The sequence below is a fragment of the Quercus robur genome, chromosome 3 (assembly GCF_932294415.1).
Source record: "Quercus robur chromosome 3, dhQueRobu3.1, whole genome shotgun sequence".
NCBI classification, from domain to species: domain Eukaryota; kingdom Viridiplantae; phylum Streptophyta; class Magnoliopsida; order Fagales; family Fagaceae; genus Quercus; species Quercus robur.
In genome coordinates this window covers 54,897,223-54,912,705 of record NC_065536.1, presented here as the reverse complement: position 1 = coordinate 54,912,705, position 15,483 = coordinate 54,897,223, and the positions used below count along the sequence as shown (strand labels likewise).

The window sequence follows — 15,483 nt, the reverse complement described above, 5'->3', positions numbered from 1 at the left end:
CCACCTATCACCCAGGAGTAATTCTAGTGCCACATAAAAAGTCACAACTTTTTCCACAACTATTTTATGTGGTAGACTGTGACTAGCTACATAATGTCACTTTCACATGATTCCACAAGTTTTTCTCTACCACTTACAGTTTGTCACATGGACAATTATGGCAAAGGTTCTGGTTTATTATGTGGTTTTAGAATTTTTGATCACCTAGTAACCAAAACAGTATCATCAAAAACTTAAGTGATGTCTAGCTAGCTAAGGCAACAATCGACATTGCACAACACACTGTAGGATTTGTTGGCTACTGCTATGGAGACAATGAGATCAGCAAAAATACAAGGGAAAAGAAGAGAGAGAGAGAGAGATCAACAAAATGCAAGAGCATTAGAGATAAATTAGACATCCTCCTAATCCAGACAAATTACACCATACAACAGAAGAAAAGTCAACACCAAGAAAATTGTTACATACAGTGTTGGAAAAACTAGTTTTGCATCTCATACAAAACTCATATCAAAAGCAACACAATGATCTACTTCAATCATGAGAGATAACATATAACATTGAATTCTAGAACAAAAAATAGAAAGCGTACCTTAATGTAGTGAAATTCAAAAACACGACTTCATAAGATTTTAAATCTTCACCCTAATTCCACATGGTGCCTAAGATGAATAGTCTCTCAATCAGTCCTTAAGTATGTTGAATTTTCTTTGGAAAAATGTATTCAAAAGATCTTGCTGAGAAAAACTAGTTTTCTCTTCTTTTAATCATATGTACATTTTTAACTGTCTTGACAGTTACTTTATTTAGTAACTCTTATTAAATAAAAATTGATTATCTAAGAGCATCTCCAGCAGATTAGGCAAATTTTTGTACTGTTTGGAGAACGAACAGTGACTTTTACTTTTTAGCTATCCACTTTTTCAAATATATTTTCTGACAAATTCTCTATCTTATTCTCTGTCTCATTTAAATATTATTTCTTCATTCATTATTTATTCTTTTTTTAACAACTACACATTTTCCAACATTTTTTATGGGATAATTACACATAACCCACCTGTGGTTTGGGCGAAAATCACTTTACCTACCCGTGGTTTGAAAAGTATCACTTAACCACCTGTGATATGTTTCTGTCAATCTCCGTAACCCACCTCAAGCCCAGTCGTTACAAAAACACCTCTTAACCCCAAAACACAACATAACGCGAATCAAAACACCCAAAACTCAAAAACTTTTTGATAAAGAGACCTGTGGTGTTCTTCGTGGTTTGGAGTGTCTGGAGGGGAAGAAAACACAAGTTTCACAACATCGAAGCTAGGGAAGGTATGTGTGACTGCTATTGATCTGCATTTGGGTTGTTAATGGCATTTTTTTATCGCGACCCACCCACGTAGTTAAGGTTTGTGAAATTTTCTCAAAATTTTACCATCTTTGATGAAGTGGGTCTTGGGGTTGGATTTGTTATAGAGGTGCCACACTGAGGGAAGATGGTCCTGCTTAAAAGAGGGTGATCCGAGGGGATCAAGAAAATCAAGGGTGGGTAGAGAACGAAGAGCTTGTGCGTTATTGGCAGGCCACAAGTTGTAAAGTACGGAGGCCAAAAAGGCAGAAAGAAGAGGGGAAAGTGGAGTATTCGGAGGAGGAGAAGCGATGGGAGAAAAGAGACCAAGCGAGGTACATGGTGGTGGCGATGAGGGCTCCGCAGCCAACGCCGAAGAGGAGAGCGATGACGACACTCAAGATGTCCTTAGTGTGGTCATGGAGGGAGCTGAAGTTGTTGGAAGCGAGGGGTTATTAGGGTTTCCTATACCCCAACGACATGTTATTGCAGTGGATCGGGTCACGGAAGAGGAAGATCTTGGTGGATCAGGTCACGGCATGTCCTGGGTTTTATTTTGATTTATAGCTCTGGTTTTGATGTTTTTTATTGGTATTGGTTGCTTTTTGTAAAAAGTTTGAGTTTTATTTGAACTGGGTTTTGAAAATTTTGTTCATTTCGATTCATAGAAATGGTATGGGATGTGTGTGATTCAAATCTTCTATGCCATGTGAGTATTAAAGAGATTTTGAGGTTTCCTGAACTGGGTTTTGACTGTTATTGTGAATGATGATGTTTATTTGGGTTTTCTCAGGCAACACTAGGGCTTGGTACTGCCAAAGAAAGAAGTATACTTCAGTGCAATATAGGAAACAAGAGTCCTATTTTGAAGGGCAATATTGTATAGTTCAGTTATTTGTGTAGGTTGATCTGGGTTTTATTTTTTTTGGTATGTTCTTCATGTTCAAGATTTATGTGAATTAACAGATAGATCAATACCACTTTTTAATCTTGTTTCTCTTATATTTTTGTGCTATTTTTTGTTTTGGGAGGAGAGAGACATAAAATTTGAGCAAAAATACCTATTTACCCCTGATTTTAACAGAGGTGGGTTACGGAAAACAATAGATCATATCTCAGGTGGGTTAAATGATACTTTTCAAATTACGGGTAGACAAAGTGATTTTCGCCTAAACCACAGGTAGGTTTAGTGTAATTATCCCATATATATATATATATATATATATATATACTCCCTCCGTTCCAGTTTGTTTGTCCTTTATTCCATTTTGGGATGTCTCAAAATATAGTTATGTTTCTAAAATAAAAGTTATTAATTTACTAATATTCCTAGTATGCCCCTACTTTATTTTCCAAACTATTTGAAAAGAAAACTAACAAATATTTTAAAAAAATCAATCTAATTGGGACACCTTTTTAGTTGCCTCACTAAGAAAAAATCTTTTTTTAAAAAAACTATAAAATTTATTTAAGGGTAGTTTTGTAAGCATATACATTTTTATAAGATAGACAAGACAATAAATTATGTTCCTTTAAAAAGTTTTACTTTTCAAATAGGACAAACAAATTAAGACGGAGTATATGATTTTGAATCTAATTGGATCTAGACTCCTTGGTTTTTGCACTTAATAATTCACTGATTACAAAAAGGTATAATTACACATAACCCACCTGTGGTTTGGGCGAAAATCACCTTGCCCACCCGTGGTTTGAAAAGTATCACTTAACCCACCTGAGGTGTGTTTCCGTCACTCTCCGTAACTCACCTCAATCTCTGCCGTTACAAAAACACCTTTTAATCCCAAAACAGAACATAACGCGAATCAAAACCCCCAAAACTCAAACACTTTTCGAGAGAGAGACCCAAGGTGCAATCAGGCTTGTTCTTCGTGGTTTGGAGCGGAGGGAGAAAACACTTGTTTTGCATCATCGAACCTAGGCAAGGTATGTGTGATTGTTTTTCATCTGCATTTGGGTTCTTGATGTCATTTTTTTATCGTGACCCACCCACGTAGTTAGGTTTTGCTGTTCATCTGCACAATAAAATTTTTTTTGTATGTTAAATGTGCATTTTGCTATTTATGTGTAGAATCGCTTAGGATATGCATTTTGCTATGGTTGTTTCTATAATGCATATACCTGAAAGAATCAAGTTTATTTGTCAATGATTGCACTTGTTTGTGAACTGTGGGTAGTGTGGTCCCTATGAATTTGTTGGGAATATGGTTTTGCATGTGCTTTATGTGGTCCTTTGTCCGTGTGTTGTTGTCTCTTTTGGCTTCTTGTCATTTTTTGCATGTCAGTGTGTAAACAAACTATTTATTTTAATTGTAGATGATTGACTTCACATTTGACATTGAAATTCATGTTGGGGGATGTTTTGTGGAGGAGCCAACCATACAATATGTGGATGGGTCTGTACGTTTACTGGCAGAGATTGACCCTGACAAGTTGAGTTACTTTGAAATTCTGGATTTATGCTATCTAGTTGGTGCTCCTAAAGAACACAGTAGATATAAGTATTTACTTCCTGAAGGTGATCTACAACATGATTTAAGAGACATAGAAACAGATACAGATGTCGTAAAGATACTAACCTTCATAAGGCATGGCGTGCTGAAAAAATCATAATCTATATTGACATAGATGTGGAGCCATTGGCAGTTGAGTATCCTGATGCAGGGGGAGTGGCAGATGGTGGTGTAGGTGGTGATGGAGGGGGAGTGGCAGATGGTGTAGGTGGTCATGCAAGTGGTGATGTAAGTGGTGATGCAGCAAGGGTTGAAATAGATTTGGATAGTGATTATGATGAAGATGATGAGAATGATGATGAGGGTGATGATGAAGAAGATGTTGAGGATGTTGAGATTGATGCAAGAGATGAAGAACAGAATGTTGAAGGAGATGATGATGATGATTGGCTAAATGAAGCCTAGAGGGGAATGACTTTGGTGATGATATATTTGCTGCTCAAAACTCAGCTCCACAAGATTCTGCTCCCAATACAAACCCAGAATCAAGCAATGCACCCCACACAGCCCCAAAATCAAGCAATGCATTCCATGCAGACCCTGAGTGGACTGAGCCAGCCCTTGAGGATGACCTGGTAAGCATGGATGGGTCTGATGATGAGTAGGTGCCTGAGCAAGTAGAGTTTAATGCTAAGAGTGACATGAGAAATGTTGTACTGAAGAAGGAGATGAAGTTCCCTAATGCAAAGGTGTTCAGAACTGCTTTGAGGGAGTATGCAATCAGAAAACCTATTGACATCAAATTCAAGCTTAATGAGAGGACCAAGATATCAGTTCACTGCAAGAATGGGTGTGGGTGGAGATGTTATGCATCTCAAATATGTGGAGAGCTAACATTTCAAATTAAGACCTTGACTGATGATTGTACTTGTCCCAAGTCTTTTAAAAACAGCTAAGCAATATCAGCTTATGCTGCTAAGAGGTTCATTAAGGATTTTAGCAAAAATCCAAATTGGGAGGTGAGTGGTGTACACAACCATGTGATGCAAAATTTATCTGTTGACCTAAATGTAAACTAAGTGTATAGGTTAAAGAGAAAGGCAAAGGATTTGATAAATAGAGATGAGCAACTGCAATATGGTGTCCTTAAGGACTATACACAAATGATAACCATTATAAACAAAGGGAGTAGGGTTATACTGCAGACAGAAATGGCTGAGGAGACTTCCTAGCCAAAATTTAGGAGGATGTATGTTAGGTTCAATGCTCAGAAGGTAGGATTTTTAGGTGGATGCAGGTCATTTATAAGTTTAGATGGTTGTCACATAAAACACAGATTTGATGGGCAAATCTTATCTGCCACTGCCAAGGATGCAAATGACAACATTTTTCCAGTAGCCATGGCTGTTGTGGAACAAGAAACCAGGGAGTCTTGGATATGGTTTTTGGAAATTTTTGCTGATGATATAGGGAGGCCAGAGGAGCTTCAGTTGGTCTTCATTTCTGATTGGCAAAAGATATGCAAGTTTTGCTTTATTCAGTTACACTTGAATAGTTGACTTTGTTTGCTGAACTAACTTGTTTTGTTTGTTTGTTTGTTTGCTTATTTACGGGGGCTTATACCTGCAATAGAGACACTATTCCTTACCGTGGAGCATAGATACTGTGTGAAATATATCTACAACAATTTCAAAGCTGATCACAAGGGGTTGGAGCTGAAGGATGCATTGTGGAGGTGTGCTGCTGCCACAACAGTAAGGGAGTTTGAGAGATGCATGCAGTACATAAGGGATTTGGATGAAAAGGCATATGAGTATCTTGCAAATATTGCACCTGCACAGTGGACAAGGTCACACTTTAGTCCTAGGGCCTTAACAGATTGTTTGGTAAATAATTTGAGTGAGTCTTTTAATGCAATGATATTGAAGTCTAGGGACAAGCCTATCTTGGCAATGTTGGAGTGGATTAGGGTTAGACTTATGACTAGGCTTTACACAAAACGGGAAGGGATACAGAAGTATGCTGGAAAGTTGTGTCCAAGCATACAAGATAGGTTGGAGAAATTGAAGGTTGAAAGTAAGTCATTTAGTGCTACCCTAGCTGGTAGTTTCCTTTATAAGGTAGGTAGTCAGTATGAGAGGCATGTAGTTGATTTGGTGAAGAAGACATGTAGCTGTAGGTCTTGGGATTTAAATGGCATTCCCTGCAAACATGCCATAACAGCCATTTATACAAACATTGAGACACTAGAAGACTATACCCACCCATGCTACTTCAAAGAAACATACATGGAGATATATAAAGAGGTACTTCCTCCCATGCCTGGCCAGTCAGAATGGGCTGAGACTGGACAGCCTGCTCCCCTGGCACCTCACATATACAAACCACCAGGCAGACCACCCAAGCAAAGAAAGAGGGCTTCTAATGAGCCTAAGAACCCTTACAAAGCAAGTAGACTGAACAGACCTGTAAGATGTGGGAAATGCAAAAAGGAAGGGCATAATTCAAGAGGGTGCAAGGTTGGCATCACTGGGGAGACACCATGGCAGAGGAGACAGAGACTTCAAAGAGAAAAAGCTGAAAGTAATTAGAATTTAAATGGTAAAAAAAAAAAAAAAAAAAAAAAACTTGTTTTTAAACTTACAATAAACACTATATTGAAACTGGGTTTTGTTGTAGGCAAGGGGAGGGGTGCCTGCACCTAGATCTTCACCTCAGCCTGCACCTCAGACACCATCCCAGTAGCCTACCCAAACCTACAACATGATGTCTGCCACTCAGCCTTCATCCTCATAGCAAGGAAATCAACCTAGGCCATCTCACAAGAGAGCAGAATGGTTCTCTTCCTCACAACCAGAGTTTCACACACCTAGGGAGACCAGGGATACCTTACCAAGTTCTTCACAGGTAACTTAGTCTTGGATGGTTGTGTAGACTGGGATATTTTTTAACAAGTGGATCTATTTTTTATTTTGTAGCCTTTACATGCAAATGGGAGCACTGGTGGTGTGAGGACTAGAGGACAACTTGCTGCACAAAGGCCACCAAAAATGAATCCAATGGGTGGAAAGAGGAAAGAGTAAAGGCAAGAAATGAATGAAGCTAGTGGGTACGCATGCCAGCATTGGGAGTAAAGCTAGTGGGAACATGTGGGCCTTTTTGTTTTTTTTTTTTTTTTTTTTTTTTTTTTTTTTTTTTTTATGAAGACCACTGTTGGCCTTTTGTAATTATCAATTAGTGTAAAAAACAATCACCTTGTTTTGAGCAATTATATGTATGTGTATAGATGTGTGTATGTATATATATATATATATATAGCTGGTCTTGGAATGTGCTTTTTTGTAATTAAGGTACAATACACTTCAGGTTGTTATATGGAAGTTGTGACATTACAATTTGTATGGAACAATATTTGTCCAAATTAGATTATATGAAAGTTTTTTTTTTATTGCTACTACAAATTGTGTCCAAGTATATTTTTCTAATATAGTGTATGAAAGTTTTTATTGTGGAATGGTTGTTATGGTATGCACAACCAAATTATATGGAAGTTTATTTATTGCTACTACAGATTGTGTCCAAGTATATTTTTCCAATATAGTGTATGGAAGTTTTTATTGTGGAATGGTTGTTATGGTATGCACAGGTCATTGATAATTGACCAATACTTCTTTCATTAAATGCCCATAGACTAGTGGCATGACCAATAATTCTTCCATTGAATGGTTGTTATGATATGCACAAAATACTCAATAATTGACCAATTCTTCATTCATTGACACATCAAAATATTACATCAGTAGGCTAGTGCTATTACAATGCAAATTCATTAACACCATTGCCATAACTATCTCTACTAACCAATTAACTACTTCAGGGGCAACAATCTAGGTCTCTTCACTCCAGAGAACCCAATTGAGCCAAAACACAACAACATAACAATAACAAAAAAGATCCATGACAAAATGCATGCAGACTTTCACATTCTTTGCTTCTCTTCAGCAAACATGGCTTTTTCCTTAGCTTTTGCACAGACAGCTCGAGCCTTTCTCTCCCTCTCCTTGGTTTTGGCTTCCTCTTCAAGAGCCTTTTCTGCCATTTGCCTAGCTTCTTCTACCATTTCCAGAGCTGTCCTTTCCCGTTCGTTTGCAAGTTGGAGAGCACTCTGAAGCCTAGACATCTTCTCTAGAGCCAAAGGTGCAGTTTCATTCCCACGAGGATAGGTTGGGTTATCAATCCAAACAAAGAAAGGACACTTAGGACCAACCTTATAACGGCTACAACCCAAGAACCTCCTCCCAAAATTGTACAAACTCAAACTTGTTCTCAAAACACAAGTTTGCTCATTGCACATATGTCCACATAAATCCGAGAAATTACCACTTGATGAAGACATATCAACATAACACGATTCCTAAGTACAAATTTAGACTTTCACACAGTAAGTTCACACTTGAACAAAATCTGAAACCCTAAATCAAGAACAGACCCAAATGCAGATGAACAGCAGTCACACATACCTTGCCTAGGTTCGATGATGCAAAACAAGTGTTTTCTCCCTCTCCAGACGCTCCAAACCACGAAAGAACAAGCTGATCGCACCTCGGGTCTCTCTCTCGAAAAGTGTTTGAGTTTTTGGGGTTTTGATTTGCGTTATGTTCTGTTTTGGGGTTAAAAGGTGTTTTTGTAATGGCAGAGACTGAGGTAGGTTACGGAGAGTGACGGAAACACACCTTAGGTGGGTTAAGTGATACTTTTCAAACCACGGGTGGGCAAAGTGATTTTCGCCCAAACCACAGGTGGGTTATGTGTAATTATCCCTTACAAAAATTAAAAAAATTAGATGAGACACATGATATAAAATTGAACTTCAATTAAAATTCAATTTAGAATCTAATTGAATTTAGGCCCTCTGATTTTTGTACCTAATAATTTACTTGACACACAAATTTAAATATTAGATGAGACACGTGGCACACAATTAGACTACAGTTTAGAATTTAATTGGATTTTTTTCTCAACTTTGACTATATATATATATATATAAAGATTTGAAATAGTGACTATAAAAATTTTAATATGTCACAGCTCACAAGTATAATTGATAGTGGATGATTGGTCTAACCAAAAAAAAAAATCAATCAAACTTAGTTCAAAGTGTAAAGCATTGAATGCATTGCAAACCATGATTTTGAAACTCGGACCGTTTAATGAACCAGGAAAGGGAGAGGCTCAAGGTTTTTGAGGTCGAACTGAGATTCAACTGCGATGTGTCATTTAATTTTTTAATATATTTGATACTTAAATTGGTTTATGTTTATTAATTTTTCATTCTTGACCAACAAGATGTGCATGACCCATTGCTTTGCATGCTAGACATGTTATTTTCACATGAACTAACCATTTTTTTTTCATCACTCATAGTTTGCCAAATAGAATAATTGTGAGAAAGATGGTGGTCATAGACTTTTTTAAAAAAGCAAACAATCTTACTAATTTTTTTATACAAGTAAACAACCTTATACCAATTCCTTTTATGATATTTAAACAAAAGCTATCTCACAATAAATTCATGTTCCAATAAATCTTATCTTTGTCAATAAAAACAAACTAAAATGGTATGGCTCAGTAGTATGAGTCCTTATATCGCTTCACATGTTATTTGACAATAATTAAGTGGTTCGAACAGTAACACTTAAATGAATATGTTGTACATGTAACATAACAAGAAATCTATTAAGAACCCCTTAAAATAAAAATAAATAAAATAAAAACCTAAAAGTATGGAGCTTAAACATTATATATACTTGTCTGAATTAGTGCAGTTCACATCAAATCATTTCCTACTACAATTTACTAGTAATAAGTTGAATCCAAATCTTCTGATCCACTTTTTTCATGCTCTATTTTATACTCTACCAATAAAAATTTGCCACGTGTTAATATAATTAATTAAATACTATCATGATTGACTTATTAATATTATCATTATTAATTAATGGTAGTATTTAATTATAACTTATAACTTATAAGTGATTATCAAAAAAAAAAAACAAAATCTTAATAACTTATAAGTCCTATCCCTCCCTCTCTCTCTCTATCTCTCTCTCTCTCTCTCACTCTCATGGAGAGCGGTAATCAACCACTTCTCTCGTCCTCCAGAGAACTGGACCAAGAGCAAGAACACCAGCTACAGTCCCTTCCAGTAGCAATACACATTTCCTCTACTGCTACCTTTAACGCCGATGCTGCTGACATCCCTCCCATCAAGAGTCCGGTCGATTTCTACAGAGCCTTCCTTACTGAATCAAAGAAGCTCTGGTACCTCGCCGGCCCAGCCATCTTCACCTCCATATGCAAATACTCTCTCGGTGCCGTCACTCAAGTCTTTCTGGGCCAGGTCGGCACACTCGAACTCGCCGCGTTCTCCATCGAAAACTCTGTCATCGCCGGCTTCTCGCTGGGCATCATGGTACCCTCTACTGTTAATATTACAATACACACAGTCAACAATATTGATTCTTTGTATCTCAATTGGTTTTCTTTGTGTATATATCTACTCTAACAAAATTGAATTTCAATAGCTCGGAATGGGAAGCGCACTCGAAACACTATGTGGGCAAGCGTTTGGAGCAGGACAGATTGATATGCTAGGAATTTACATGCAAAGGTCATGTGTGATCCTGACCACCACAGGTTTGTTTCTCAGTCTTTTGTACATCTTCGCGGCGCCACTGTTGAAACTGATTGGACAGACTGAAGCAATATCGGACGCAGCGGGAATGTTCGCACTTTATATGCTTCCGCAGCTATTTGCTTACGCTCTAAATTTTCCGATGGTCAAGTTTCTGCAATCACAGAGCAAGATCTTTGTGATAGCTTTGATTGCGGCTGTGGCATTGGTTCTGCACACACTGTTTAGCTGGCTTTTGATCTTGAAGTTAGATTGGGGTCTGGTGGGTGCGGCGGTGGTGTTGAACTCGTCCTGGTGGTTCGTTGTGATAGTGCAGCTGTTGTATATTTTAAGTGGGAGTTGTGGTCGAGCTTGGTCTGGGTTCTCATTGAAGGCGTTTCACAATCTTTGGGGATTCGTTAAGTTATCTCTGGCCTCCGCAGTAATGCTCTGGTAAGAAACCCATATGTAATGTCACTGTTAGCACTATCTTTGTTTTCTCATCCTTAAAAAAAAAAAAAAAAACACACACAATTTTTGTTTAGGAAATTTATTACTTCACATTTAGAGATATCCCAAGTATTTATATTTCACACGTAACTTAGAAAGCACAAACACTTCATTTAAAATACCGTACTCATATTATATTTGTATCGTATTTATATTATATCGATGTTGTAAAGACTATTCTATTTTATAATTTTTTAGAAATTGTTCATGTTACCATATCAAACTTATATATTTACCTGTGTCTGCGTTTTCTTACATATAACATATAGTATGTACATGGACTAAATTTTTTTGATGTGAAATAATTATGATTATGGGTTTCATTCAATACTCCTATGCACTGACGAGAGGATAGAATGAGTATTTTAGGACTTTATATCTTAAAAAAAAAATTGTAATAATTTTAATAATTTCCATAGCTAACTTTGAAAACATGAGTTGTCACTTGTCAATGACTCATTTGATTGCAGGTTTTTCACTTGGTTTTTTCAATATGTGTAGAATTTAACATTTTTTTTTAAAATATAAATTTTAAAAACATGATTTAGTATGGTATTAAATATACCTGAATTTTACCAACCAAAAAAAAAAAAAACCTTAACTTAAATGTGTAGGGCACTAGTTGACAAAGACAATTTAATACATAGGCTGTCAATATAGGTTCATTACTTTCTACTGAGTCTTGAGTTCTCGTCTTCTTTCTTCAATTTTTAACATTGACACCACTATACACTCTAGTTGCGATGATTACTCTACAAATATAAGTGTTTGTGGGGTGTGAAAGTCAGGGACAAGGTTCAAATCTTCAGGAGAGTTTCACATACATATACACTTAGATTAAGTTAGATTAGAATTCTTGTCTTTAATCAAGAAGTTTTCAACATTGATTATGTTCTTCTAATCATGTTTGGATATCAAATAAAAATGGCCTCTACAAAATGCTATGTTTTATTTGAGAAAATATACTATATGTTCAAAAATTGTGGGTGAACTTATAAGCAACACATTGTAGAATTTTGTGAAAATATTGTACCTTCGTTTGGAAAAGTCTAACCTGAGTCGTATTCTACAACTTTAAAGGAAAACTAGGTGGCCCATTGTTCCATGGATGCCAGTATGCCAACCCCACATGAATGTATCGAGTATCAGCTATCAATTCAGTGGCTGTTTTTCGCAGAAAAAGTTTTTAACTAATTTTGTGCTTATTTTCAGTTTTTAATTCAACTTTACGAATAAACAAATAGACTATTTATTTTGAAAAATAAGCTAACTATTTTTTTTTTCTTTTGGTTTTACCTTTCAGTAAACACTAAATATGCTAATGAAAATATGAGATATCAAACTCACATCATTTCATCTGCTTTGTTAGACGCACAAATTCAAACTCAAACAGAATGAATATCCCTTTGTTTAATCATGTCATAATTAAGCATCAGTTATACTATAATTAAATTCTTTTTAAAAGTCAAATTTTACCAAGAAAAACATATATATAATCATCTTTAATTTATTATCAAGTACACATTGGATACATGTTCAATGTATCTACATGTATTTTTTTTAGAACATGTATCTAATATAACATTAAATATTTTTTACAAATAAATAATCAAATTGTACACAAATAAAAATCCATATAAATGATCTTGAATTTGTACATATAAAAATAACCTGTTTGTCTGCATTGTAGTTCATAATTATTTAACATTCCTTAAACCCTCTTAAACAATACATCGAATCTTGATCAAGCCGTAGTCTTAAATGCTTAATTTGTTCTCTCTCGTCAGTCTGGGGTGTGCACTTTCCTTCCCACCTAAATTTGTTCTTAGATTCCATTTGAGTTGACTTGTGTGCCCAATCAATGAATGCATGCTGTCACTCTATTGAAAGTTTCTTAGGTTATCGACATAAGGGAATTGGTTAGTAAATATATATATTTTTAAAATAATTTATAAAAAGAAAAAAATTTAATTAAATTTTTTTGACAATTTTTTATATTCTTCATAAAAATAATATTAAAGTTCTCCGAAAATAATCTATTAACAAATATCTAAAGGTATCCATTATCTAAATCTTTTTTTTTTTTTTTTTCTGAATAAAGTTTGTAGTTCAATTATTTCATCCTAAAAGATAAAACGAATCTTCAAGGTAATTTATACTATTTGGTATAAAATGCTTTATTCCTTTTGGTCTATTATTGAACAAAGTTGTTTCATATCTGGGCGTGTTATTATTACTCTTTTTCTCTTCTCTTTTCTATTATTTTAATGAAAGATTAGACATGATTTAGTAGTTTATTATTGTACTTTCCAAAAAGTATTAGTATTATTACTTTGCATATAATCTTATCGGTAAACAATTATCCTATATGATTATATTAATAAAAAAGGAGTATTCAGCCAAAAGAAGAAAAAAAATCCATGATGGTGACGCGCACCCAAATGAGATCTCCCTTTTTCAATTGGTTCACATGATTTTACTTCAATTTGTGGGATTCACATATCATTCAACATTGATCAATTTTAAATCTAATCCTTAAAATGATGAACATATCTCTAAATTAATCTTTGTGCAGCTTGGAAGTGTGGTACTTCATGGCGCTAATTCTCTTTGCTGGATATCTACAAAATGCGGAAGTTTCAGTAGATGCCTTGTCCATATGGTAACTCTCTCTCTCTCTCCGAATCCCTAATTAATCATATAAATTTAAAATATATATTTGTAAAACCCATATATTTTTTGATGGAAAAGAAAGATTTTATTGAGCAGAAAAACAAAAAACAAACAAAGGCTAGCTTAGCCTTTCCTTCTTAATTACATAAGCAAACAAAGAGGATAGCTACCCTAATCAAAAGAACCAAAAAAATTACAAACTAGAGACCACTTACCTAGGGAGTGAGCTGCCATATTAGCTAGCCTAGGAACCCAAAAGACAGACACATTAGTTACAAAAAGAGACTGCATGTCCGCTAAGATTGAAGCAATTCTCCAAGGTGGGGGCAAAATCAGCTTATGAATAGCATCATTATTTAGTTCGTTCTTCATCATTATTTCTTATACTCTCATCACGTTTCTCATGCTGTCCTAATTTTTTTTGGTAAGTACTCGTGCTAGCAACTTTCCTTTCTTTTTTAGTTTTTTTATTTTGTAAGTGTAGGGGCGGTTTTTGGGGCTCAGGCCCAACAGGCGGGCGATTCTGGCCCAAAAAGTCCCTCAACAATGAATTTGTAGAGAGTAGGTTACAGAACTAGGTCTTTGACAGCGAGAACGTAGTTATGAACAAGCCATGCAACCAGTTGGACGTAGGGATCTTCCTCTAAGCTTTTGGGATAACAGTCCGTGGGGCTGTATCGTCTGCTTTTTACTTCTGACTCCTTTCTCTTTTTCTATGTTTTTCTTCCTCCTGCCCGCGATCCCTTGGACATGGGGATCTCCTTCTCTTATATAGCATCCTTCCTGAGATCATGACCCTACACTTGTTAATCATCTGGCCCTTTACTTGAGTGCCTATCCCATAGGTCATCCTCCCTCTTTTCTGTGAGTTGCACTGGCCAAGATAATTCTGCGCTCCTGTCCTTTCCACATTAATGCGGCAGGAAAAGTAGTTCCTTGGCATTTAATGCGGCAGTTGTGGTTGCCCCCCTTCCTGAACGTCATGCACTATTCCTTCGTATTGGGTGACTTTTCGCCATGTATAGGGTGCGAATCGGACACCCACTTGGCGAGTCCGAGGAGGTACTCCTCCTCGGACGCCCCTAAGCAGGCCCGGCCTAACATGGCTGGGATGGGATATCCTATGCCCATGCCTTTTCTTCTTGTCGTGGTTGGGCTTGGTACATGTACTATGGCCCAACATCGGCTGACGGATTTTACCCCCACAATAGCCCCTCAAAATTCCTGCCTTTTTTCTGGGTCCGAGGAGAAAAGGCGGGATTTTGATACTCACTAGACAGTTCGTGGTGAATCACTGCTTCACACGTGTAGGGGGGGGGGAGCATGCCTTCACATGCCTCATTAATGTTGAGGGCATTTAATGACCCAGGGGAAAGTAACCGCAGCTTTCGAGGTTTTACACTCGCCCAATCCAACGGTTGGAGGCAGGATCTACGGTGGACAGCGTTTCACTCGCCTTAGACGTAAGTGCGTCTGTTCAACTTCTCCCGAGTATAATAGGTTTTGAGGGCGTTTGTCCCTCACTTTTGACGAGCATTCCAATATTCAGAACGTCTCAGAGCTTTCTCCTTCAGTCCATTCTTACTTCCGATGCCATTCTCTTGAAGACTCCTTCGAGCTTCTTACTCGTAAGTGCGCGCTTCTTCTCCGTTATTCTTCATTAATCATACTGCCTTCAAGTTGTTTTTAGGATTAGAGGGGATGGGTAGGCTTGAGAAAATGGTAGATTCTCTGGCCGGTATGGCGGGCTTCAGGGCGAAGTATCGTATCCCACCGGAGGTAGGTTTAGAGTACTGTCATCTGGAGGACATTTT

At 36.7% G+C, this 15,483-nt stretch overlaps 1 protein-coding gene across 1 annotated transcript in view; it reads left to right on the top strand.

Moving 5' to 3' along the window:
* LOC126718415 (protein DETOXIFICATION 29-like) overlaps positions 1-15,483 on the top strand; it is a 54,583-nt gene that overhangs the window by 23,742 nt on the left and 15,358 nt on the right. The window contains exons 2-4 of the mRNA XM_050420590.1: positions 10,048-10,285; positions 10,398-10,939; positions 13,572-13,658. Coding sequence (XP_050276547.1) covers positions 10,048-10,285; positions 10,398-10,939; positions 13,572-13,658 — 867 coding nt within the window. The remainder of the gene's footprint in view (positions 1-10,047; positions 10,286-10,397; positions 10,940-13,571; positions 13,659-15,483) is intronic.